The sequence below is a fragment of the Ipomoea triloba genome, chromosome 2 (genome assembly GCF_003576645.1).
Source record: "Ipomoea triloba cultivar NCNSP0323 chromosome 2, ASM357664v1".
In the NCBI taxonomy this organism is placed as follows: domain Eukaryota; kingdom Viridiplantae; phylum Streptophyta; class Magnoliopsida; order Solanales; family Convolvulaceae; genus Ipomoea; species Ipomoea triloba.
Genome location: NC_044917.1, coordinates 6,456,085 through 6,480,004, shown reverse-complemented (window position 1 = coordinate 6,480,004; position 23,920 = coordinate 6,456,085). Strand labels below are relative to the sequence as shown.

Below are 23,920 nucleotides of genomic sequence, written 5' to 3'. Positions count from 1 at the left end.
CAGACACATAATATACAATTAACATATTATGTGTCTATAGTTAACATATTTAATTTTGTGCCATAGTTAACATATTATGAGTCTGTAGTTAACAAATTATGTACATTCAATTTATTTATAAGCATAATTTATTAATTGAATACACGTAATATGTTAACTGCAGACACATAATTTTTAGATTAGGGTTCACAATGTAATGTGGACCTTGGTCCATTGGTATAACAATTGTGTATGGGTTTGTGGAAACAACTATATAACCAGCAAAATTAGACATACATTATTATTGAGTAATAATGCTGCATAACATTCCTTTATTTCTCCTACATTCTTTTCCTCCCGACGTGGTATTAATTGTCCATTCAATTCATGGACACCCAATAAATAAAAGTCACATTAGGAGGCGTAAGAAGTATTTTCCTACATTATAATATTAGAAAAAGTCTATGATATTGATCGTCCCTATTATACTTAGTACAAGTCAACAAGTGTTTTCAAAACTTTTACTATCAGATACAATATTTGATATATAACCCAATGGAGTAGCTCAAGTGACATGTGCCTCTCGGAGCGAATGTGGGTGGACCTGGACCGTTACACGGACAGAGAAAGATCCTGTGAATTTACCATATATATATATGATACAAACTTAAGTTTTCTCCATTCATTTTGAAATTGTACCGGATACAAAAGGCTATGAGTATCAAGACGGGTCAAAGCTTGCGGGCCAACCCAAAACCATCCTTGCGGTGGGGAGGGTTAGAGCCTAGAAATTTTGGCCAGCGAAAATACGGGCCTCGCGGGTTTGACGAGCTAACCCGCACGGGCCACGGACTTTTCAATATATATATACACACACACACACCCTTAAAATTTTTTTAAAATGTAAAAATTTATTTTAAACACGAAAACATTTAATATTATTTAAGTTAAATTATTTGAATATAAAATAAAAATATAATTTTTTTTATTTTTAAAGTTAGGGCGGAGCGCTTGACCCGCAAGCCCGCATGGGGCGGATTAGGATATACTTCGTAGCATGTGGTGGGGCGGATCTAATGGGCCGACCTGACCTGCATTGATACCCCTACAAGAAGTATAATTAATTGCCTAATGATAATTACCTTAGAATATTCCTATAATATACATCCGACTTTAATTATATCTTTGAAATTCATATACAAAAAACAATCATTCAACTTTTATCTTCAATTCACAACAATTAAGTTGTGTAGTTGGATCAAAAAAAAAAAGTTGTGTAGTTTTGCAGTAATTTTTGTGAAGTAAAAAAGTGATGTTAGTTAGCTTGAAATCAGGAAACAACGGAACAAGGCCCTCCCTGTAATTTATAGTACGGGCTCTATTCATTCATGTTTCTGTAAAAGTTGAACAAAAACAAAAACCATGAAAGTTACGGACTAATGTAAAACAAAACATCACTAATCTATGGCCGTGCAATTGGATAATAATATGAATAAACATTATCAACACTACTAGCGATGGTAGGAAACTCTGTCTGCACAATTATGTGCATTTCAGAAATTTCATTATGTACTCGCTGCTGTCACGTACACACAGCTGTGCTATGTAATAATACTAATTACCAAAACATAACTATTTATTGCGACAATTACACGCATATATGAAAACATTGTAATTGTGAGCATAAATATAATATGTGCAGTCCAACTATGAGCTTAAATTTTTAGTTGAGATGGAGCACATGTTTTAATTTGGTATCAGCTAAGTAAAAGGTTATGGGTTCGAATCTCCGCTATCACATGAAAGTGATAGCCTTTCCCTTCTCTTTTCTCTCTCCTGGCGGGTCCCACAAAAAATCCATCTTGCAAGGAGATCCAAGCTCTTCTCTCTCATCCACACAAGTCATGTTTTTCTCAAAAATCATAAAAAATTACTATTGTGAATTTGTGATTAGCCTAAGGGTCTAATTGAAAAACAATGTTTATGATCGAAAGAAATGTAAGTTGTTTGCTACTTAAAAAAGATATGGTTATAGTGACAAAGAAATTTCATTACAAAAAAATTACAATTTCGATCGACCCAAAATGATTGTTACACGTACATACATTATATGACTATCACCTCAGATCAGGTCAAATAATAATATATGCAAGATAAAATTAAAGTTTGGGGATGAGGTAAATATATTTTTGAACCTTTTTTATTTTTTATTTTATAAATTAAAGCACAAGAGCTTGTACGTGCGTAGCATAAATCTTTTGCTTGCTACAAAACTTATTATTTTAAAGATTAGTTAACAGTGGACTGTGCAAAGTAAAATGACAAGTAAATATGTAAATTAACTAGACTCAGAAATTTTATGTGGTTTAGTAGGTACGGTGATATAATTTATCTAATCCATTTTACTACTTATCTCAAAGGAGAGGATTAAATAATGTATTTGATACACAATACAAAGTTGTACAATCCTTTCACAAAGATTAACCACAAAGTCACTTTAATTTGTTACTAAGCTTCTTCACAGTTCTTCTAGGCAATGCATTTATGTATATACTTTACCCCATGTTTGGACCTATTTTGTGTAGCATTTATGTCTATAATTTACTTCATTTATGTCTTCAATTTAGGAATTGAGTTAGGGCAGAATAATAATCTATCTACATGTCTATTTTGTGATTATTAATGCATGAAGGGGTAGAAATTCAACATATGCTTTATGAGGGGTATGTGCTTTAATTTTGTTAATGTGTGGTATATATGCAACACTCATGGGCATGCTTTTAGATGAATATAGGCCACACCGAGAGTTATGTCAAATTTTCAAGCAACCCCTTGCATAAATCATGTCTCCCACTATGAGAATACGGAAAATAGGGAAAAGGGAGGGGGGGGGGGTGGAGGGGTTGATACTTTGTATGTTTGAAAGAGTACTTGGGATAGATGCATTATGGGCAATTCTTAGCTTGATTCTAATCCTTGTTTAAGATGATCACTAGAGGGACTCTTAGACTAGAAATTAAAATTCTTACGTGCATTCCATATCATTAATTCAATTTGTTTGGAGTTTTTCCCCAATTCTATAGGTTGCATTGCATATTACATGCAGTAGCACCAATCCAATGAGGATGACATTTACACCCTATACATGAAAAGGAAAAAAAATACAATGTATTATTTAAGCTTTAGGTATATATGTTTGTTTGAGCACATACATAAATTCAACTATTTACTATATAAATATCCAACATAGAGTTCTTACTTCTTAATCTTCTACTGTACTACTACCATCATTATTATTATCAATACTATTGTATCATCACCAAAAAAAAATTATCAAATATTATTGTTATTGTTGTTGTTGTTATTGCTGTTATTGTAATTATTATTATTATATATATGGAGGGGTTACGTGGTGGGCAGGCCGAACCTTACAAAATATTCAGATGTATCTGCACACTTCTTTTACTTTTTTTTTTTTTTTTTTTTTTAACTTCAAGCTAGGGCAGTGAATAAATAAATCAGTGGTAAATTTATAAGTATTGCTTTTTTAGCTGAAAATTCCACTTTTGATATTTCAATTGTTTTGCATGATTATATAATTTAGGACACCTTTTTAAATTTTTTTAAATGTAGTCCTTAATAAATTGTTAATTTTTGAATCATAGGGAGGGGTCAACCAAAATGCTAGACTAATGATGTTTAATAGTGGTTCTTCAATAATTAACACTTGAATGATGGAATATAAGTGTATAACTCTGCTAGATAGGTAGCCTTATTAGACAATCCGCAACACGAATCTACACCCAGAACACATACTTGATCTGAGATTAACATCTCATTCTCTATCGAGCCATCTCTTGGACCTCTTAATAATATTTCTTGGGGGGAGGGGGGGGGGGGGGGGCATTGGGGAAGTTTGCATCCCTTAATCCAGTTAATAAGTTGTTAATTTTAATCTTTCGAAATAGACTTATTACTCGACTAAGTTTGTGTTTAGGATTTTTAGAGCTTTTTTTTTTTTTTTTCGCATTTCCTCAAGAAACCCTAAAGAAAAACATTGTCTAGCAGTTATGCTACTAGAGAAATTAAATTGATAACTCGCTAAATAATTGAGAGAATATATTTCAAAAAGTTTAACCAAAAAAAAAAGTATATTTCAAAACTGAACGCGTTGGCTATGTTTGGCAAACCTAGCTGAAAAGGTAGCTGAAAGCTGAAAAGTAGCTGAAAACTGAAAAACTATAAGCTCGAAGCTGAAATCTGAGGAGCTGTTAAGCTAGCTGTTATGCTAAAGGTGTTTGGTAAAATTAGCTTTTTGATAAACTGATAAATGTAAAAAGACTAAAAATGACATCTTCATACAATTTAAATAATTTTAAATTTAAATAGGTTTGTTTACATAATAAAATATAAAATAATGAAATCAATATATTTAAATAAAATATAAAGTAAGAACATATATTTGAAAATATATAAAGTAAAAAAAATATTTATAATTCATAAGATTAGTTCATACAAAAATTAATGTTCAAACATAAATATCAAACTGAAATTACAACCAAACATAATGAAAAGAAAATATCAAAAGGGTTTTAATTGGGAGGGGTAAAGAATGTCATTTATTTAAAATAATAAGGATAAAGATGTAAAAAAGTTAAAAAGCTACTAGCTTATTTTGAAAAGCTACCCCAAGTAGCGTTTCAAAATAAGCTCTTATTTTAAGCTACTAGCTTATTTTGAGAACATTACCAAACAGAGCTTATAGCTTATTAGTAGCTTAAAATAAGCTATAAGCTCCTAAATAAGCTCTGCCAAACAGAGTCGTTATAATTAAAAGATGAAAGGTGCCGATTTTCTGTTTTCTCACTTGAAGGTGGCCAATATACCTCCAAAACGTCTTAATTGCACTTACTCACTTAGCTAACCTAGTTGTTAAGGGTTAAATCAAGTGCTAATTTTTGCTAATATTCTTTATAATGATTGCAAGGTTGATGCCAGCCCAAATTATAAAGATAAGGTAAAAAAATATAGTATTTAAAAAGCCAAATATGCTTACTGCTAATATAGTACAATTAAAGGAACAAGAAAATAATAGAGAGCGAAGAAGAAACCCCAAAAAAGATGACCTAAAGGCCCTCTCCCAAGGTCCCATTCCATGTCTTCTCAGCTCCCCCATCATTTCATCGATCTCCGCCATTAACAACCTCCCCCTTTCTTCAACCTAGCTTCTCAAATCTCAATATTATTCACTGTTAGTTACAATTTATTACAAATCATTTTATTTCAAAAAATTTTCAATTCGTCATCATGATGTCATCATCCGCCGATCATCGGGAGTTAGGGGAGGGGTCTTCGTCGTCGACTTTGAGGCCGCCGCCGCCGCCTGCGGCGGCAGCGGCGGCGGCTCAGCCGGTTCAGCTGAGCCGCTACGAGGCGCAGAAACGCCGCGACTGGAACACGTTCGGGCAGTACTTGAAGAACCAGCGGCCGCCGGTCCCACTGCCACGCTGTAACTACAATCACGTGCTGGATTTTCTCCGGTACCTCGACCAGTTCGGGAAAACTAAGGTTCACTTACAAGGCTGCGTGTACTTCGGGCAGCCGGAGCCGGCGGGGCCGTGCACGTGTCCGCTTCGCCAGGCGTGGGGCAGCCTGGACGCGCTCATCGGACGCCTACGCGCCGCCTTTGAGGAGAACGGCGGCTTGCCGGAGAGCAACCCCTTCGCCGGCAGCGCCATCCGCCTCTACCTCCGTGAAGTCAGAGACGCTCAGTCTAAGGCCCGCGGAATCCCCTACAAGAAGAAGAAAAAGAAGAGAAATAATAATAATAATAATACTAATAATAATGTCGTCCCGAAGCCTAATAATGACGAAACGCCCAGCTTCCAGATACAATCCTCTTGATCTCTCCCTCCACCTTTCAGGGCGAAAATGGTAAAACTCTTCCTCTCATCTCCTCCCTTCTATTTTCAATATATCCTCATGTTTTACCTTAGCTTATTAATTAATGAGGTTAATTAGCAGATATAAATATAGTAATAATATTGTTTTCTTTTCGGATTGAACTAAAATGTTGTTAATGTAAGGTTTTTGTTTCTTGCAGACAAGAACATTAGATCTAGCTACTATGAACTTCAAACTTCTCCTCGATGAACCCTAAAACCAGAGTCCAGAAACCCTAGATCTGCATTTCCTTTTATTTTATTTTTCGCTTTTTATTTTATTTGGGAGAGGGGTGTTGATTTTCTGTGCATATATATTTATATGTATGCTTCACCTCTATGTTTGAATCAAATATGATGTTGGCTAGCTTGCAATGTATGCCCATTATATATTCCATATATATGATATAATATTAGAAGGATAATCTTCATAATTATAAAAAGAAATAGCTATTATATATGTTCTTCTAAATTGGTCCGAGTGACAGTGCCCCTTAATTGGTCCGACCCGGTGCGAATGGGGATTAGTCTAAATATAGTACGGGTTTAAACATAACTCCTATAGTTAAGGTCTGAGGACACCTCATGGCCTGAAAAAAAAAATAATAATCATCAATCCAAGCTAAGGTTTGAAGTCTATGGTTTCATGCTGTGAGATCTTAGCTTAAATGCAAGAAAAATTCCAATTCTCACATATATACCATTAATGTGTTTTGTTGTTCCCCTCATATCCATACATTAAAGTATATCATATTATCTCATCATAATTGGATTATAACTTTTTGTGTGGACTGAATCACAACAATACTTTTATACCATATACGGATACGCATAACAACCGCAATATTTAGCGTGTGAGTTCATAATACCAGTCCAAGGACATATTTCACCGACAAAAAACTAAGAGCTAAATATAAACAAAATGGAAAGGACTAACTTTTATAAACTCAAGTGTCATGAAATGTCATTTTCTTTAATTTGGTGTTTGGTTGTATTAGCTATATAGTGATCTATGATATAATGTAATTATTGTGATTGGATGAATTATGCCCTAGCAGCTTAATTGGACTGTTCTTGCAAGGTTGAGGTGACTAGCTATAGCTAGTAGTAATAATCATTTTTAGTAGTAGGAGTATTAATCAAGCATTATCAATTAACAACGTACAATTGTATTTTGTAACACAACATTGGCAACAAATGATTCCGAGGTTATAGTACATTTTTGTTCCAATTAGGTAGTTTCAATCACATGTATGCATTAAACCCCCAGACCCCAGTGTACCTAATTAACCACTCCTAGCAACCTTTAATTTCGTAACTCCACAACCATAAATTACCATTACTTAAAAAATTATAACTTGCAGTGTAGGCAGGCTGAATGTTGAACTTGGCCCATCAAGTTCTTACCATTACGCCAAAAGATTAGTTCGTAGCAAATGCGCAACTTTATTTTCTTATACCTCCACCTGCCACATTTTTTAGAGGCAGGTCGAGTGCGGGACTTGGTTCTTCAAGTCTCCGCCCAACAATCCTCATCAAGCTCTTACCATTACGCCAAAAGCTATAGTTCGTAGCAAATGTGCAACTTTATTATCTTATATCAGCACCCCTCACATTTTCGAGAGGCAGGTCGGGTGCAGGTCTTGGTCCTTCAAGTCTACGCCTAACAATAATTCTCTAGTCACCTGGTGTTGGATATGACCTTTTACTGTCCTCTGTCCAACAACAATAATAAACATATAGCTAAATTTTAGTTAAAATGAAATGCACCGGCTATTCAATTTGTTATCAGGGCATGATAAAAAGTTATGAGTTATAATCTCTCGAGTGGAAGAAATTAAGTAGGATGAAAGTTGCAAAGGGAATCGAGCTAAGTGTGGTCAATTAGGTTTCTTGTCTGTGCCCTATCTTCTTGTTATTCTATTTGTGTTGTGTATTGTTTGCATGGAATTAGTACGACAACTTAGGTGGCTGCTACATGTCTGCCTGTCTGCCTGTAGGAGTTTGTACATGTTTGAATCAAAATAATCAAATGGTGTAATTTATTACTACTTTAAAAAAAAAATATTAAAATCACCGAAATAAATTGCGGCATATTTATTTCAACAAATCAAAAACGTACCTCAAGAATATGATTGAACCAATTAAAGATAAGATATTATGAATCTAAGATCATAAGATGAGTTCCGAAATACACTTTTAGATAGTAATTACAGACTTTTTCATAAATAAAAAATTATTATGAACTAACTAGTTATAATTTATTATAATATTCAAAGATTTTGATTTGCTATATTTACAATAATATAAATTTTCATTTCAAGAAATAAAAGTGAAATTTTTTATTTACTTATTACTATTTTTTTCTAACAAATCTCTCATTTCCCATTGTTGTATGTGTTGTCACATTTGTTATGTTGCGGTCGTTAATTAGTTTTATTACTCCACTGCAACTACTATTTGATATTGTTCGATGAATATCTTAAATAAATTATATAATAATTACCTCTTATTTTACTTTACACCTACACATACACTATATAACAACAATCTTATAAAATTACCTTATTTATTTTGCACCTAAATACTACTCTCCAATAATCTTAAAAAATCACCTTTTACACATTAACACGTTTTTTTTTTTAAAAAAAAAATTTACATAATTTAACGTGAGGTTGGTTAAATATCACTATATCAGTATAAGTTGGTGCCTTGGTGGATGGTGGCATACTAACATATATAGATGGTAATTATATTATATCCGGGCGGGCGGGGCTCTTTAGTTTTGCAAATAGAGGAATTAAATAGTGATGTGATTCTTCTAATGCATTCATTTGAATCATTTCATTCCCATCATTCCGATCTTATCAGCTTTTTTGAGAGACAAGAACCTTGTCCTTCTCTTTTTGTCTTATTTTCTATTTGCCATCATATATACTGTGATCTTCTCCCTCAACAAAACTTTCATACCAACTACGACTTTTCACAACCACTTTAATTTTCCCCTCAGGCCTCCAAATGCAAAATTTATAATCCCCTCTTTGGTAAATGGCTGCTAGCTGATTGTGTTAGAATGTATGATTAGTTGATAGCATTAGTTAATGGTAGAAAGTTGTTTGATAGATTAACTGTTAACTGATAGCTGTTTGGTATAATTTCTTTTGTAAAAAGCTAATTGAAAAGGCTGCTTTGAGTAACCTTTTGAATTTTAGTATTTTGGAGTTACAAAAAACTTATTAACCAAATAACTAATAGTGGTCAAATAAGCCAAAATTGACTGATAGGCTGATTATTTACCAAACAGGGCCAATATATATATATATAAGTTCAAGCGATAACAATATATATAATGTTTCTGTAAAAAACACAAAAATTTTAATTTGTCCATTTGGATTATATTCATCACTAACGAGGATTAATGAAATGTGGAGATTAGTTTTTTTCTTTTTTGGGTATGTATGTATAAATGTTAGCGTGCAAGTTAAACTTCTACATCAATGAAACAATCTAATATTTCAGGCATACAATCTACTCTTGAATAGATTGTGTGCATTTATGTTGGTTTTCATGTTTTCATATAAGGAGTGATTCTCATTTAATTATTAATCTCTCCATATATAGGAGATTAGATGTAATATGAAAATGTAAATTTAGTTTAGTGAAAAATGTGAATGCATTGTCCCAAAGTATAAAACCCTTTTTTATTAAATAAAAGGACAGTAAAAAGCTACTCCGTATATATATTCCATTGAATTTTTGGCTTTAATAACTACATTTTGACCTGAAGAACAAAACAATCACTAAAACTTACCAACCCTACTACTTTCCCTATAAACAAGGCCATGAAGAAAATGTTCAGTAAAAGCAGTACGTACTTTTACATATGTATTTAATATTAAAGGCTGAAACTCTCAAAGACTGATTTTTAAGAATTAGTGAAATCAGTAAAAGGGATCCTATCTTCCTCTTTAATGAACTGTATGGGAAGAAACAGAGAGAAACTTTGGAACCTTAGTATCATCAAACTGAGATGCTAAAATGGCACTTTTAGCAGGTTAAGATTACCCTATTCTTTTCTCACAAAGCACCATCAAAGCTGGAAAAATTCGATATCTGAGAGAAAGAAAGACGAGAGTTGTGTTAAACATATGTGTGTCTGACATTATTTATATTTGCTAGTTGTTCTAAATAGGCTCCTATAGATTAGTCAGTAGTTGTAATTTCCTTCCTCTTGTACATTATTTATACCCTGCTTATTCTCATTAATCTACAATTCAATTCATAACTACCTCACAAGCTGTTGTATTTTGTGAGCTTCCCTTCTGTTTTATCGCTCTTTTTGTCCAACCAAAGATGCAAGTTTGCATCAATGTACCAAACATTCAGAGCATTTGTGACACTGAAAGAAATCTTATGACTATCAATCTAATATCAGTGCTAACAATGGAGTTATCTCAATGTCATATGAAGGGAGATCGAATGAACCAATTCGATCCAGTAATCGGTCTCCACATGAGAAGATTTACAGTCCCAGTATAAATGACAGTAAATGGCCAAATTGCACCTATTAGTTTACAATCCAAGCTGACAAGAACCTCTCTAAAAGGTCCATTCCCAGGAAGATCAGTGAAATTATTCACAGTCATATACTCATTAGGAGGATTCCCATGCCAAAACTCATCTTTTTCATGAAATGAAACATAAACCTCCAAGTCTCCAACACAGCCCTATAAACATTCTAGGGGGTGTAGTGGGAACTGGCGGCTTCCGTATGTGGTTCCGAAATCATGTTTTTTGTTTTTGTTTTTGTTTTTGTTTTTTTTGTTTTTATTTTTTGTTTTTGTTTTTTTTGTTTTTTTTTTTTTGAAAGAGTTCCGAAATCATGTTGGAGAAGTAGGTAGGAGCAAGGCTTGGTGTTTGGGACATTGATGGGTTTGGTGACTTGGAAGTAGGGAGTAACTAGTAAGATTTGAGAGTGGAGTAGCTATTACTTTATTTATTTAAATATAATTAAGATTTCAAATTTAAATAAGTAAATAAAATAAATTTTGAATTTAAAAATATAGTGATGGGTTTAAACAAAAATAATAATAACAAAATTTTGACAAACATCGTCTCATAAACTAGAATCCATGTGACGAGTCGTGTCAAGATGAATGTAATACTTATATTTGAAAAAAATATAATATTTATATTGAAAATATAATATTAATTATGAATAAAGTGTTTACTACTTTTAAGAGAAAGTGTGATAGTTTTGAAGAAAATGTAATCCTTTTATATTTTGATTTAATTTGATTTAAAAGTATTAATTTGTTCTCAAAATATTACACCTTCCCCAATTAGTACTCCGTATTACTTTTTTATCTTATGAATAAAGATTCGATGGTTTGTTTGGAAAGTATGAAAATGACTTATGAAAAATGAGTCATTTTTAGAAAACAATTTCATTTTCAGTGTTTGGTTGCATTCTGAAAAATTGTCTTTATGTGTTTAGTTCATTTTCTAGAAAATGAGCATAATTTTATAATTATATATTTTAATTATTTTATTTAAATATTAAAATATTTACAATAATATTAAAAATAATATAATTAAGAAAAAAAAACCCCTGGTTTCTAGCGAAAAACCAGAGCAGGGTGTTGGCGACTTGGCGTGCAGAAACCTTGCAGATGGTGTTGGCATGCGGCTGTTTTTCTGTGCAAAAAAATCTTTCCGAATTTTTTGACGGAAGTCATTTTCCGCCAAAATGAGATTATTTTTCATAGTCAACGGAAATCAACTTTTTAACTAGACTTTCCGAGGTCGGCCAAACATGAAAAATCCGAAAAATGATTTTTAAAAATCATTTTCCGAGTTTCCAAACACACACCCTTACAAGAAAATCACTCTGGAGGATAATTTTGTAAAATCACAAGTCATCTGCACACTTTCATAGTATCACTTTCTTCAAGCAAATGAAGTCCTAAAAATTTCTTTAGGTTTCAAAATTCAAAACCGTCTCTCTCTCTCTGTCTGTCTCTTTCCTTCGTAAATCTGCTTCAGTCAAACAATCACACTGATACCTCACTTCATTCCCATGGATCCACTCAATAGCCCGAACCCGATTAACCCTAAAGAAACAAATTCAGGCGAAAACGAGCCCGCAACTCCCGAGCTTTCTCCAGATTCCGGCATAAAATGGCCATGCAATCCCAGCCCGAAACGCCCGCCGACGGATGAGTTCGGTTGGCCCACTGTGTGGTTCCCACCCAAGTCTGAACCCCGCGTGCTAACCCCCGAAGAGCTGGCCCGTTTGGCTGATGATCAGGCCCAGCAAGCGGCATGGGATGCTGTGACTGAATTTCTCAGGAACACAGACATCGCCGATGAAGACGACGACGACGAATACGACGATGAGTACGTGGATGTAATCAAGTATGAGAACGGCGACCTCGACGAGGTACTCGAGGAAGAAGAGCGCAAGAGGTTCGAATTTTTCGTGAATTTGTTTAAGGAGGACAGTGTATTGAAGGAGTATTATGAGAAGAACTGTGCCGGCGGAGAGTTCAGATGTCTGGTCTGTTGCGCCGTGCGGGAGAAAGCTTGGAAGAGGTTCAAAGGTTGCGCCACTTTAGTTCGCCATTCTCTTTCCATAGCGAAGACGAGAAAGAGGAAGGCTCATCGAGCTTATGCAGAGTCTATTTGTCAGTTATTTGGATGGGACATCAATAAGCTCATTCAATCTTCGGATAAATCTGCTGAGGCTCAGGTAATTTGCTCTGTCTCCAGTAATCTTCCAACTTTGTGCTGTGATTTTTGAATTTAATTAGTTCATTATGTTATAATTCATGGATTTGGAACATGACAAGTCATACTGCCATTGAGTCTTGCTAAAATTATATATATAAATAAATTCTTGAAATTCTCAAGTAACATTGCTTTGTATTGTATCTAGAATTTCAAGCCTGTTGTAATGTTGTATCATATGCCATGAGAATGTTGATTACTCTGGTAACGATCTTTTAGATGTTACTTGTGTTAGAATTGCTAGTACAGATTGTATGTGGTGCCAGAAGGCATCTGCTATCAATGAAAGCCTGCTTGATAATCTTGTATGATCTTCACTGTCTGAGTTTACTTATGTTATTTTCCTTTTAGTTCAGTGTAATTATAATTTTAGCAATTTCTTAAGTGGTGACAAATAATAAAACTGATTATGTATGTCTTGTTTGAATCTTATTGGGTTTATAGATACAATTAACTGTATTGCAGGGTAACATTGACAAATCTGGTAAAGATGGCTTGGACCTTCCTTGTGGTACTGTGGACCTTGTGAAAGTTGATACTGGAAATGAGAAAATCAAAAGTGGTACTGGATCTGAGGTATTGGAGGACTGTTACCACTTACCAGTTTTAATGTACTTTGTGCATTTTTTCTAGCAGTGATTGGATTATTAAATTTTGTTATTTTGATAGCATAATTCATTGGCTGAAGTTGACACTAGCAAACATGTTGAAGTTCTCAGTGGTGACGTTCAAGATGCAGAAACTGTGAATGCAGAGGGCTCACCAAAAGGCCCGGTGAGATATGGAATAGTCTTCTATTTCTAAATATCCTCATTATTTTCCCTTTCTTCTTGTACTCTACTGGCTTATTATACTTTGCCCCTTTTATCTATATACAGTTAATTAGGTAAAAGCTAACATTTGTAGTAGCATATTCTGTTGGATTCTGGATTGGGATTGTTGATCCATGGGCAATTCTTACATTTACATGAATCTCAGGGATCATCAAACTTATAATTTGGAAGAATCTTTCCGTAACCTTAATTGATATGTGGTAACCTATTTCACTAGACATCTTTACACTTTGAATACCTTCACAATTGATGGAAAACAATGCAGTGCACTATAAGCTACTTGAATTTTGTATTGTAAGTTTAGTATGATTTTTATTGCTGTGAAGACATGATTGGTATTTCCTCGTAAGACTGTATGAAGGCCGAGTCCCGAGTGTTTTTATTGGCGGTAATTCGTTAATTGTTGTTTTCATAGGAAACATTATGAAATGGATTTCATACTTTGGCAGTTTAATGTTGTATATCATTTTACTCATTTAGTACTATAATACCCTGCGAGCCAAGCTCTGAAAACATAATCATCAGCAATATATTAGATGCCTTTCTTTTTAATTGAACATTTGCACGGCACAACTTTCGCTATTTTCAGATGAGCTTCGTATGAAGCTTTGAGAGGCCATATCTTTCTTTTGGTTTTTTCACATCATATCTACTAAAATCCAAATAATTGTAGCAATTAAATTTTGCTTTAGCTTCTCATTAATTGAACCATTCTTATCTGCAGGAGCCTGCAAACGTGCATTGTGATGTTGCACATGGAAAGGATCATCAAGAGGATAATGTTCCCAATGACCTCAAGGAAGATGATGTTCAGAAATGACCAGGAAAAGGTGTTGACCCACTTAACCATGAATCCAAGATTAGTTTTCTTAGCTCTCACCCCAGACATGCTTGTTAGTTCTCCCAGTTAATAGTCTAAGAATTGATATTTGTAGTATTTCTTGTGTTGTGCTGGAAATGTTGATGTGAATGACGTTGAACCAGTCTTTCCAAGTATCTGGCAGTTGAAGTTTAGAAGCGCGGGATTGTATCCAAGGTTGGTTTTCTTAGTTCTTATCTCAGACATGCTTGTTAGTTTTCTCTGATGGCAAGTGTTAAGTAGTCTGAGGATTGACATTGGTAGTATTTCCTGTGTTGTGCTGGAAATTTTTATATGAATGACATTGAATCAGCCTTCCCAAATATCTTGTGGTTGACTGTGATGGGCTTCAGTTTACACCTTAAACTTGGCCATCAAGTTATACAATTATTATACCATGGACCATGGTTCACTTTACAAGATGAACCATATACATAATGTTTATTATTAGTATATTGAAGGTGGTTCATTTTTAATTTTTTTTTTGAGAAAAAAGGTTCATTTTTTGTGTAATAAAAGTTCATATTTAGGTATACTACTAAAAAAATTTGAAATTTTAGTATATTAAAAATAAACATTTAATATATTAAAAAGGAATATCTATCTATGGTAGTCATGTTGCAATGTAGACCATGATTCGTAGTACAACGTGGACCATGACCCATATATATATATATATATATATATATATATTTGAAACTCTTCTTTACAAAGTTGTATTTGTTCTATATTTTCTTAAACTTTTTCAGTTCAAGGAATCAATGCCTCCACTGCGCATCCACCAATAGGCTTTGATGACTTGATCTTGTGACCCAATATAGTAATTGGGCATTTAAAATGGTGTGATAGAATGGTAATAATTGTGTTATCACACTATATAGTAATTGGACATTGTCCATAATATTTACCCATCATAAGAAGTATTCTTTGCGGGTCAATATGCAGAAACTTTGACACTTCACCCCTGTTAATCTAGTCAAATTACTTGGTGAACACGGAAATTTGACTTAATAAAGGGTATACAAATGAAAAATTGTTTCCTTGGTAGTTGGTACCCATATCACTAATCATCTATTGTCACATCAAGGAGTAAAAGTGAGAAAGTAAAAATAGAGAGTACATGTAATAGAATTCATTTTTACTAGAACTAGTACACATTCACATTATGAAATTGAAATTCATAATGTACTGAATTATATAGATGAAGACATATAATACACATGCTCTGTATGTATTTATTTTAAAATATAATGTTTATGTATATGTGTATTATGTTAAGTGTTTATGTATTCTCAGTTATATAATTATGTGCATTATGAACATGAATTATGTACTTTATAAAGTCGAATTATGTATATTAAATCACCGTAGACCCTGATCCACTATATAAATTGCCCTAGTTTTCATGACTTTGTTCTTTCTGTTTTGTTTCTACAGAAGCAATTTCCTTTACATCGCATTTGAAAAGATATTTTGGTTCGTTCTCATCCGTCGCAAACTGCAACATCAACATATTATACACGGAAGATTTCCCCGTACACAAACCCTGTTTGATATGCACCACGTGTTTTGTACATTGTGGATGGGGATAAAATTCTAACCAAATAATATGAAAAGTCATTCGATTCGCGCGCGGAAGGAAAACAAAAGGAATAACAACGAAAACGATTCATATATGATGATATGAATTCTATCTTATTATTACATTTTAAATAAGGACGCATAAAAAAATACAGGATAATTATTATAATTTGATTAGTTTAAGAAATATAAAGTGATATGGAATATGTATCAAAAAGTTCTATTGAATTGTAAACAGTTAAGCATGAAATGACTAACGTCAAAAAGTTCTATTAAATTGTAAAGATTTAAGCATAAAATGATTCCTAAAATCACAATCACTCTTTAGTGATACTTTCTCAACCTATTGGAGTTTTTCACGCACTGAATTTTAAATCTGAAACCTCTTATTTAAAAAGTCACATCTATGTCGTTTGACCATAATGTCTTTGGCAGTTCTCATGAGTTAAACCAATTAAATAGAATTATTTTCATAATCAAAGATATGTTTCTTGCGAAACAAACAATGAAATATAAATTTAATTTCATAATTTGCATCCAATTAATCAAACTTGCTCTTAAAAAATATCATGAGCTAAATTTTTTGTCAATACTCTTTTAGTCGAGCGTATCACATAAAATATTATTAATACAATTTACTTCTTTTATATAATTTGTTAGAATAACTCAATATACTTTCGTATAGTAATTTTAGGTTTTCTGTTGTAAAAAAAAAAAATGCATAGGAAACAGAAACACATCTTATAAATCAGAATTACTATATTTACCAGGTGTCATAACTATAAGAGACACATTTAAACTCATATTATATTTAACTAATCTTTATTCGTATAGAATCAGATTAATTAAGAGGGCAAAGTGCGGAACAAATTAAAAAATTAAAAATTAAGTTGGTATTTGAGCAGAATTAATATTCGTGTAAAGACCGACCCTAAAGCCACAGAAAGTGGTATATATAAATGGCAGATACGCAGAATGCCTCCCCCAATCCTCACAACTCAGCTTCACATCCGACTGAAATATCTTCTTTAGAGAGAGAAAAGTAGGAGATAGATAGAGAGAGAGAGAAAGATGAGTGGGATAACGCAAGACTGGGAGCCCGTAGTGATCCGCAAGAAGGCGCCAACCGCCGCCGCTCGCAAGGACGAGAAAGCCGTCAACGCCGCCCGTCGCTCCGGCGCCGAGATCGAAACCATCAGGAAATGTAAATTTTTTTCCCCTTACACTCGATGTTTTACCTGCGCATACGTATATAGATACCCTAGCCATCGATGTCGGGTCGGATGCGGCTTTAGGGTTTCTTTCTCTAGCGATTTGTTTTCGGGGAACTGATAAGATAACTTGTCTCGGTTTCTGCTCGTTTAACTTAATCTCTATTTTATGATCGGAGATTCTCCTATTTTTTCTTTATTGGTTAATTTGTTTCTATGTGTTAATGTTTATCCTCTCAACTAGGGCTTTTCATGATTTTGTCTTAATATCTGGATTTCTATTTGATTATTATACATTATAATGGTCATAAATTCGTGGCCTAGTTGTATCTTTGTTACCTCCTTGTCTTTTGATTCTCTGCAATAGCTCTTATAGCTTAAGTTCGCATCTATTCCTTGCGATGGCTAATGCCTAGTTGTTATTCATCTAATATAATTGAGTGGTATTAGAAAGTTTTGGAATTCTATTGGTGTTATATTGCTTTGTATGTGGAGAATACATTTTTGGGTTCTTGTTTACCTTTGAAGATGAGTCTTTTATGTTGAGGACAGACATTTTATATCTTGGTTAAGTTTCTTCTGTGCTAAATGATGCTGTTGGGGAGGAGTACCCAGAATGGTTGGTTTGTCTTTCTTGCCTGTGAATCTGTGATGATAAGCTCGATCCTTTAATACTAAATTGTAATTGTAATTGTAATTGGGTAATGAATGATATGAAGTGCTCACAAGTTTTTTCTATACTGCAGCTAATGCTGGCACAAACAAAGCTGCCTCCAGTAGCACTTCTTTGAACACCAGGAAACTTGATGAAGACACAGAGAATCTGGCTCGTAAGATACCTGTTCCCTCTGGATTTTGTTATTCATAAACAATTCATGTCAAAGTCACTCCTTTTTTTGAATGTGTCTTTTGCTTAGTTTCTATTGAATAATTTCCTCTACCCAGAGGCAAAAGTTGTCACAGCATCCTTCCTTCTAATTAAGTACTGAAATCATACATGCATAGTGTTCCAATTTCCAAAATTTTTATTACCCAATGGTGCTGATAAGTATCTGCATCCTGTTTCCTTGATAGGATTTTATCCCTTTCATTCTTTTTACTAGTTTGCTGCAGCATAATTATACTTGCAACTGAATTGAAGAAAGCCACAAATCATGATCCTTTGTTGGCATAATTATACTGCAGCATAATTACTAGTTTACCCAATTGTGCTAAATTTGTTGGCATTCCCAGATCAAAAGGTGCCAACTGAATTGAAGAAAGCTATTATGCAAGCTCGGCAGGATAAGAAATTGACCCAATCTCAACTTGCTCAAGTATGTTTCTCACGTTATCTTTTGTTGCTCAATGTCACAGAGTAAAGGGGTGTTGTTTTGTGGCATTGAATAAAATCGTGATCCTTCTTTTCTGTTTGTGTTTGCAGCTCATAAATGAGAAGCCACAAATCATTCAGGAGTACGAGTCTGGAAAGGCAATTCCAAATCAGCAGATAATAGCGAAATTGGAGAGGGCTCTTGGTGCGAAACTAAGAGGAAAGAAATAAACTTTTAGTCTTTGGGAAAATAAGCCTTCTTCAGTTAACAGTGTCTGTTGAGTCCTAAAGAGTGGTGTTGTACATGAACCTCGTTCTTTGATCTCTCGTTTAATACACTGTTGTGCTCAGCTATGGAAGTTTGGCTTTAAGGACAAGATTTGCTGTGTAATGTGAATGTTTCAGTTTACAATAAATATTGAGGTGACTGCTTGTTTGATTTCTCTGTTTCATGATATTGCAATCTGCTGTGCCTGTGCTGATCCTCTCCTCTCCCTTAGTATTCTTTATCCATGAAATGCTAATCTCATAAGATGTTCAATGCCCTGCTTCTTATAAGTTTGCATGAACATAATAATGCAATACAGAGACAAATTTACAACTTTATTTTTTTCATTCATAATTAAGTTCCATAAAACAATTGCAAGTTACATGTTGAAGCATAGAGTCCACAAACAAAGCTAGAACAGATATTTCTATATGTTACTGTACTACTTAGGAAGATAAAGAACACAAGCCCCAAAACAAATGGGGCATATATTTATCTAGTGGAACCTCTACTCACTCACAGGCCAACTTTGTGCCAAAACTGGTGAGGCAAATTGCAAATGCTTGGAAAGCTGACAAAGGCTTCCTGTAGTCCATTGTAAAAACATCATCCCCTACCTTCCCAAACTGGAGGATCACAGTTTCCTCATCACCTTTTCCACCAGGTTGGCTCTGATCCAATGTTGCGACTAGTTGAAAATTCTTTACCGAAGCTACTGTCACCCTACCATGGAAATTCAAGCACCAACATTGTAAGTGTTCATGCCACCTCGGGGCTTTATTTCTGAGAACTGTGTATGGTATAGCGGCACAGCTAGGCTTTTCCATAATCGTATCGTGTAATCTGTCTGTATTGGTGTCTCCAGAGGATAGACACTCGAGAGAGCACACCATCCTCCTAGGCCCCCTCGACTTCAAGAGGTTGAACTTATAGGAAACACATCCAATCTCAAAGTTTCCAGCAGGGACTTGGGGGCTTATCTGCTTGCTTGTAAAACGGCGGCAAGATCTGCTGCTTGATGGCTTTGCGCCACTGTGTGGTGGTTGACTGTCATATATCGTAAAATTGGTTCCTAGAAAATCTGACCTGCAAAGGAGAAATTCAAAGTTTGATAAAGTATTTTGAGGAAAGAAGTGCACAATTTAATTGTGAGTTTGTGACATTTTTTATATTTTACTTATGGAATATTGCCACTGGAGAGGGGGCTTAACTTCAAATGTTTACAGTTTTCTTCATTTTTATTACATATGTAGATTGTTCCCAGCAAATTATTTTAACTATTAAGCATTTTAATCAACACCCAGTCAGCAGCATCGATTCTTCTTCCTCCTTAACAGTCTGTTTGCCTTGTAAGCTTCCAACGTATAACAAATAGAAACAAGCATGCAACAATCCCTAGTAAACTTTCTTACCTCCGCAAGCATCCAACATTAATGAAACCTGGTATTGTCATCTTCAATCACCTAGGTTCCAAAATCTGTTTGTGGTCACTATGCAGAATGCAGTAAGTGCTAATCATTAGCATTTTTTTTTTTTTTGAGAAGTTACAATGACAAGATTATGGTCCAGCATTAGGGCATTGTAACTTCTCAAAAATACAAGAGAAATGTCTGATCCTCTCACAAATTGCATCTGAGAATAGAAATACTTAATGTGATCCCACAATATGTAACCTGTGGACAAATTGCTTATTCTCTTACTTTCTGATGCCACACTCGGTAACTGAAAAATGACTCAAAGACAAATGGTGGGAAGCAAAGGAAGAAGAGAAGATGAAAAAGAGGCACAGGTTGTATTCCCACTGGATCAACGGAACAAGTCAACAACAACCATGTTCTTTCAAAAAGCATATACCTGATTGGAAAATAACATGGATTGGCAGAGAACTAGATTGTGAAATAAATGATTATCAGAGTTGATAAAATAGTGTGCTTGAACTAGTACCAAATCAAGGTAAAGGTTTTATGATAAATAGAGAGTAGTTCAAATGTAAAATTTATTTATCATGATTCATGATTAGTCAGTTTATACACACCTCAATTTCCCGACATAGGCTTTACTTCTTTGAGATAGATCGTCAGCATCGAGAGAAATTACGTATTCAGTATGAGCACCAGTCCTACATCTTCGTGCAGCTAGGAGAAATTTTCCCTTATCCACGAGTGCTGCCAAATTTAAGTAAGGATTAAGGACCCCTCCCATAAGACAATAAAAACCTCAAGAAAAAAGCAAGCATCCAAGATTAAATCTTGGCTTGGTTGAAAACGCAAGTGAGGAAAAAAGAAAAAGGGACATTTGCATTAGACAGCATTCTTTAATTTTGTAATTTTTGGTTTGGACTCGTCCATGAATCTTCCTAAAAGAACACCTATCCAGTCAATTAAAAAATATATTTAGAAACAAGAATTGCTCACACCCAACACATGATGGTTAAGTTAGTACTTAAGTTCAGAACAGATCATACAACTAATACTTCAGCAAAATTTCAACATGCTATGCATAAGAATATTGTTGTGAAGAATACTTACATGGTGAAAGACCAAGATAAAGATAAAATGTGGAATTCTTCTTGTCACGTTTGATAAAACATTGAAGTGGAGCATCACGGGGCCCTGGCTGCAGTTAAGATTTAAGAAACCCAATCTTTGTCAATGGCTCAACTAGTAAACATAAAGTGGCAATATAAACTATTACTACAATAGTCTCATGACATCTGCAAATGAAGAAAAGAGGAGTCATTATTTTGCCTTCACACTCTTAAACTTAGGGGGGGTAGTGTTCAACCAAACCCATTTACACCCTATAGAAAATATGTGTATCTTTTTAACATGTTGGCTTATTAAGCAAATTGACAAAGCTCATTATTACTCAGCATATCACCTTGATATTTCTATAATTTTTCTGAAATCTGATTACTAAAGTTAGTTTGCAAACAAACTTCTCCAACAGAACCTAGTAGAACTCATGGGCAATGAATACTGTCTTTCAATGTAGTTCCAAGTCTCAGAGACTAACAAGAGTAAGAATGGGTAATGATGCCTCATAAGAATCACCAAACTAGCTCAGAGTTAACAAAATGATTTATGTGTGCACTGTGCAATAAACAATAGCTGAAAGCATAGCTCTCTAGCAACTACAAATGGAATTTTAACAAACAGAAATGCAATAAGCAATAGCTAAAAACATAGCCCTCAAGAATGAAGCAATGTCAAACTTCACAATTCCTCGATCTAAAAACCGCACTTATTTATGTGCAACATCAACCACTCGAATAAACCAGCCAGTCCACGACTAAATACAGTGTACCAATCATCAAGAGCATAAACAAATTTCAAGGAAAAAAAAAAAGTAAACAGACTACTGAAAGCTCGAAAACCAAAATTTAGACTATAACTAAGTAAAATTAGCTTATAGATCACCACTAGAATTCAAATACGCCCCAATTAGATCAATAAAGAGTCTCATTATTAACGAATTTCCTAGGGATCCCACCCCCACCCACTTTTCTGAGAGCCGAATTGCAGTACCTGTTTAAGGCAAGCAGGGAAAGTGATTTTTCCAGCGTGAAGGGACGACTTAACAGTTTCTAGAGTGACCTCTCTCCACCGCTTGCACACGCATCCACACGCAACGACGTTTTGGCGGCTCGGCCACCGCTCGTCGGCGACCTCGACTCGCCGTATTATATCTCCGAGAATCTCCGGCAGCATGTTCGCCCACGAAACCGCATCTCCGCAACCGGATTCCTCGACAGCACCGCCACTTTTCTCGTCGAATTCATTCCTAACATTGACGATGCAACAATCATCCCGCGCTCCCCTCACACAAGTCTCCGAAGCCTTAGATTCTCGAGAAGCTCTTGAGAAAGTAAGCGATCGACTTAGGTTTCTGCGCGGGAGAAACGAACGCCTCAGTGACATCCTCTCAGACCTTTCTCTCTCTCTCTCTCTCTAATTTTCTCAATTCTCAGGTAGTTCTGTAGAGAGAGAAAATGCGACGGGAACAAAGTTTAGAAAACGTGATACAAATTTCTCCGGAGAATTGAAAAAACAAAAAAAAACAAAAAAAAAAAAAGATGGAAAATTTAGCGTGACTGTTTGTGATTTAAATTTAAATTTCCGTTTCTCTATTGGGGTATCTGACAGACATGTGAGGTTAGTAGAGAGTGGATTTTTCCGGTTTGAGTTTGACCGTGGCTACTTGACCCGGTCGGGAAACAACGCCTGAACCAATTAATTCGTGTTTAATTATCTTGCCCACCACTTCTCGTACGAAATATATGCAAATTGTTTGTATAGGTAAGACCCTAAAACAAAACCTACTAGTCAACTATTACATTAATAACATAAAATTTTCAAAAAAATAATATTACATATATTTTTACTTTTTACATATAATTTTAGTTGATAAAGACCACTGAAAATGAACTTAAAACATCCTCATCTATAGGTTTTGAGTAAGTTTTTGAGAAAAAACAAGCTTATAGGGGGGCGAGAGAGTTAGGAGAGAGATTTTTTTATTTTTTTTTAAATATCCTTCCTGCAGGTACTTAGTTTTTGGCAGATTTATGGGACTCACTAAATTCTATGATTCTCGCAATTTTATCCCATGAAGTGCAACTAGAACTTAGCCGGACGCGTGTTGGGCCCGTTAATGACGCTTTTCAAGATTTTCTCAGCTTTGTTTTGTTGTTTTTTCTTTTTCTCTTCTCTCACATCTTTTCTTTTCTTTTCTTTTCTAATTACACCTGCAAAAACTTCTTAAAAACTATAACTATTGAGGATGCTCTTATATTTTTGTAGTTACTAAATCAATAACTTGATGAACTTGCCTAAAGTCACGTAGATGGTCCAAATAGGATTTGGAAATGTAGCACACTAGCACTACACCAATTTTTGTCCATTTCTTTTTCTTCTTCTTTATTTATTATTTTTTTTTTTTGATAAAATTTGGATGTGTGATGAAGTTTTATTCCCTAAAAGTGCACTTATTGTTTTCTTTACAAATAGTTGTCGAGTTTTTATTTTTCATTTGTTCAATAAGAATAAATACTTACCATAACACAAAAATCTAATACTCCACAAATAAGTAGTCTTGCAGGAGTTGCAGCTAATGCATGATAAAATACTGAATTTGATTATCTGAC

The 23,920-nt window shown here is 34.4% G+C and overlaps 4 protein-coding genes across 6 annotated transcripts; 3 read left to right on the top strand and 1 right to left on the bottom strand.

The window, feature by feature from the left end:
• The first annotated feature begins 5,069 nt into the window (after positions 1–5,069).
• Positions 5,070–6,364, top strand: LOC116010965 (protein LIGHT-DEPENDENT SHORT HYPOCOTYLS 10-like). The gene is made up of 2 exons (XM_031250457.1): positions 5,070–5,913; positions 6,083–6,364. Exon 1 carries the CDS (start codon positions 5,287–5,289, stop codon positions 5,881–5,883), a length of 597 nt encoding a protein of 198 aa, XP_031106317.1. The 5' UTR covers positions 5,070–5,286; the 3' UTR covers positions 5,884–5,913; positions 6,083–6,364.
• Positions 6,365–11,881: 5,517 nt separating this feature from the next.
• On the top strand, positions 11,882–14,819 carry LOC116005710. 3 transcript variants are annotated; one of them, XM_031245957.1, is made up of 5 exons: positions 11,882–12,672; positions 13,176–13,286; positions 13,380–13,484; positions 14,268–14,373; positions 14,479–14,819. In XM_031245957.1, exons 1-4 carry the CDS (start codon positions 12,001–12,003, stop codon positions 14,361–14,363), a joined length of 984 nt encoding a protein of 327 aa, XP_031101817.1. In that variant the 5' UTR covers positions 11,882–12,000; the 3' UTR covers positions 14,364–14,373; positions 14,479–14,819. The 3 variants fall into 3 exon arrangements, with proteins under 3 accessions (XP_031101817.1, XP_031101823.1, XP_031101814.1); XM_031245963.1 differs by having other exon boundaries at positions 14,528–14,725; XM_031245954.1 differs by having other exon boundaries at positions 14,268–14,819.
• Positions 14,820–16,962: 2,143 nt separating this feature from the next.
• Positions 16,963–18,955, top strand: LOC116009760 (multiprotein-bridging factor 1b). Its single transcript, XM_031248888.1, has 4 exons — positions 16,963–17,187; positions 17,941–18,024; positions 18,428–18,510; positions 18,618–18,955. The coding sequence occupies exons 1-4, from the start codon at positions 17,055–17,057 to the stop codon at positions 18,735–18,737; spliced, it is 420 nt and encodes a 139-aa protein (XP_031104748.1). The 5' UTR covers positions 16,963–17,054; the 3' UTR covers positions 18,738–18,955.
• A 137-nt stretch (positions 18,956–19,092) lies between these two features.
• On the bottom strand, positions 19,093–22,792 carry LOC116009759 (tubby-like F-box protein 7). Its single transcript, XM_031248887.1, has 4 exons — positions 22,302–22,792; positions 21,303–21,390; positions 20,810–20,939; positions 19,093–19,860 (listed from the first exon to the last, which is right to left on the bottom strand). The coding sequence occupies exons 1-4, from the start codon at positions 22,692–22,694 to the stop codon at positions 19,287–19,289; spliced, it is 1,185 nt and encodes a 394-aa protein (XP_031104747.1). The 5' UTR covers positions 22,695–22,792; the 3' UTR covers positions 19,093–19,286.
• Positions 22,793–23,920: the final 1,128 nt, after the last annotated feature.

Excerpts from the sequence above, each read along its gene's own strand:
- LOC116009760 (XM_031248888.1), top strand. The coding sequence starts at position 17,055 with ATGAGTGGGATAACGCAAGACTGGGAGCCCGTAGTGATCCGCAAGAAG. Across the intron at positions 17,188-17,940 it reads GATCGAAACCATCAGGAAAT|CTAATGCTGGCACAAACAAA; the intron begins GTAAATTTTTTT and ends TCTATACTGCAG. Across the intron at positions 18,511-18,617 it reads CCCAATCTCAACTTGCTCAA|CTCATAAATGAGAAGCCACA; the intron begins GTATGTTTCTCA and ends TTGTGTTTGCAG.
- LOC116010965 (XM_031250457.1), top strand. The coding sequence starts at position 5,287 with ATGATGTCATCATCCGCCGATCATCGGGAGTTAGGGGAGGGGTCTTCG.
- LOC116009759 (XM_031248887.1), bottom strand. The coding sequence starts at position 22,694 with ATGTCACTGAGGCGTTCGTTTCTCCCGCGCAGAAACCTAAGTCGATCG. Across the intron at positions 20,940-21,302 it reads TTATCTTGGTCTTTCACCAT|CACTCGTGGATAAGGGAAAA; the intron begins GTAAGTATTCTT and ends TAAATTTGGCAG. Across the intron at positions 19,861-20,809 it reads GCCTATGTCGGGAAATTGAG|GTCAGATTTTCTAGGAACCA; the intron begins GTGTGTATAAAC and ends TCTCCTTTGCAG.
- LOC116005710 (XM_031245957.1), top strand. The coding sequence starts at position 12,001 with ATGGATCCACTCAATAGCCCGAACCCGATTAACCCTAAAGAAACAAAT. Across the intron at positions 12,673-13,175 it reads ATAAATCTGCTGAGGCTCAG|GGTAACATTGACAAATCTGG; the intron begins GTAATTTGCTCT and ends ACTGTATTGCAG. Across the intron at positions 13,287-13,379 it reads AAAGTGGTACTGGATCTGAG|CATAATTCATTGGCTGAAGT; the intron begins GTATTGGAGGAC and ends TTATTTTGATAG.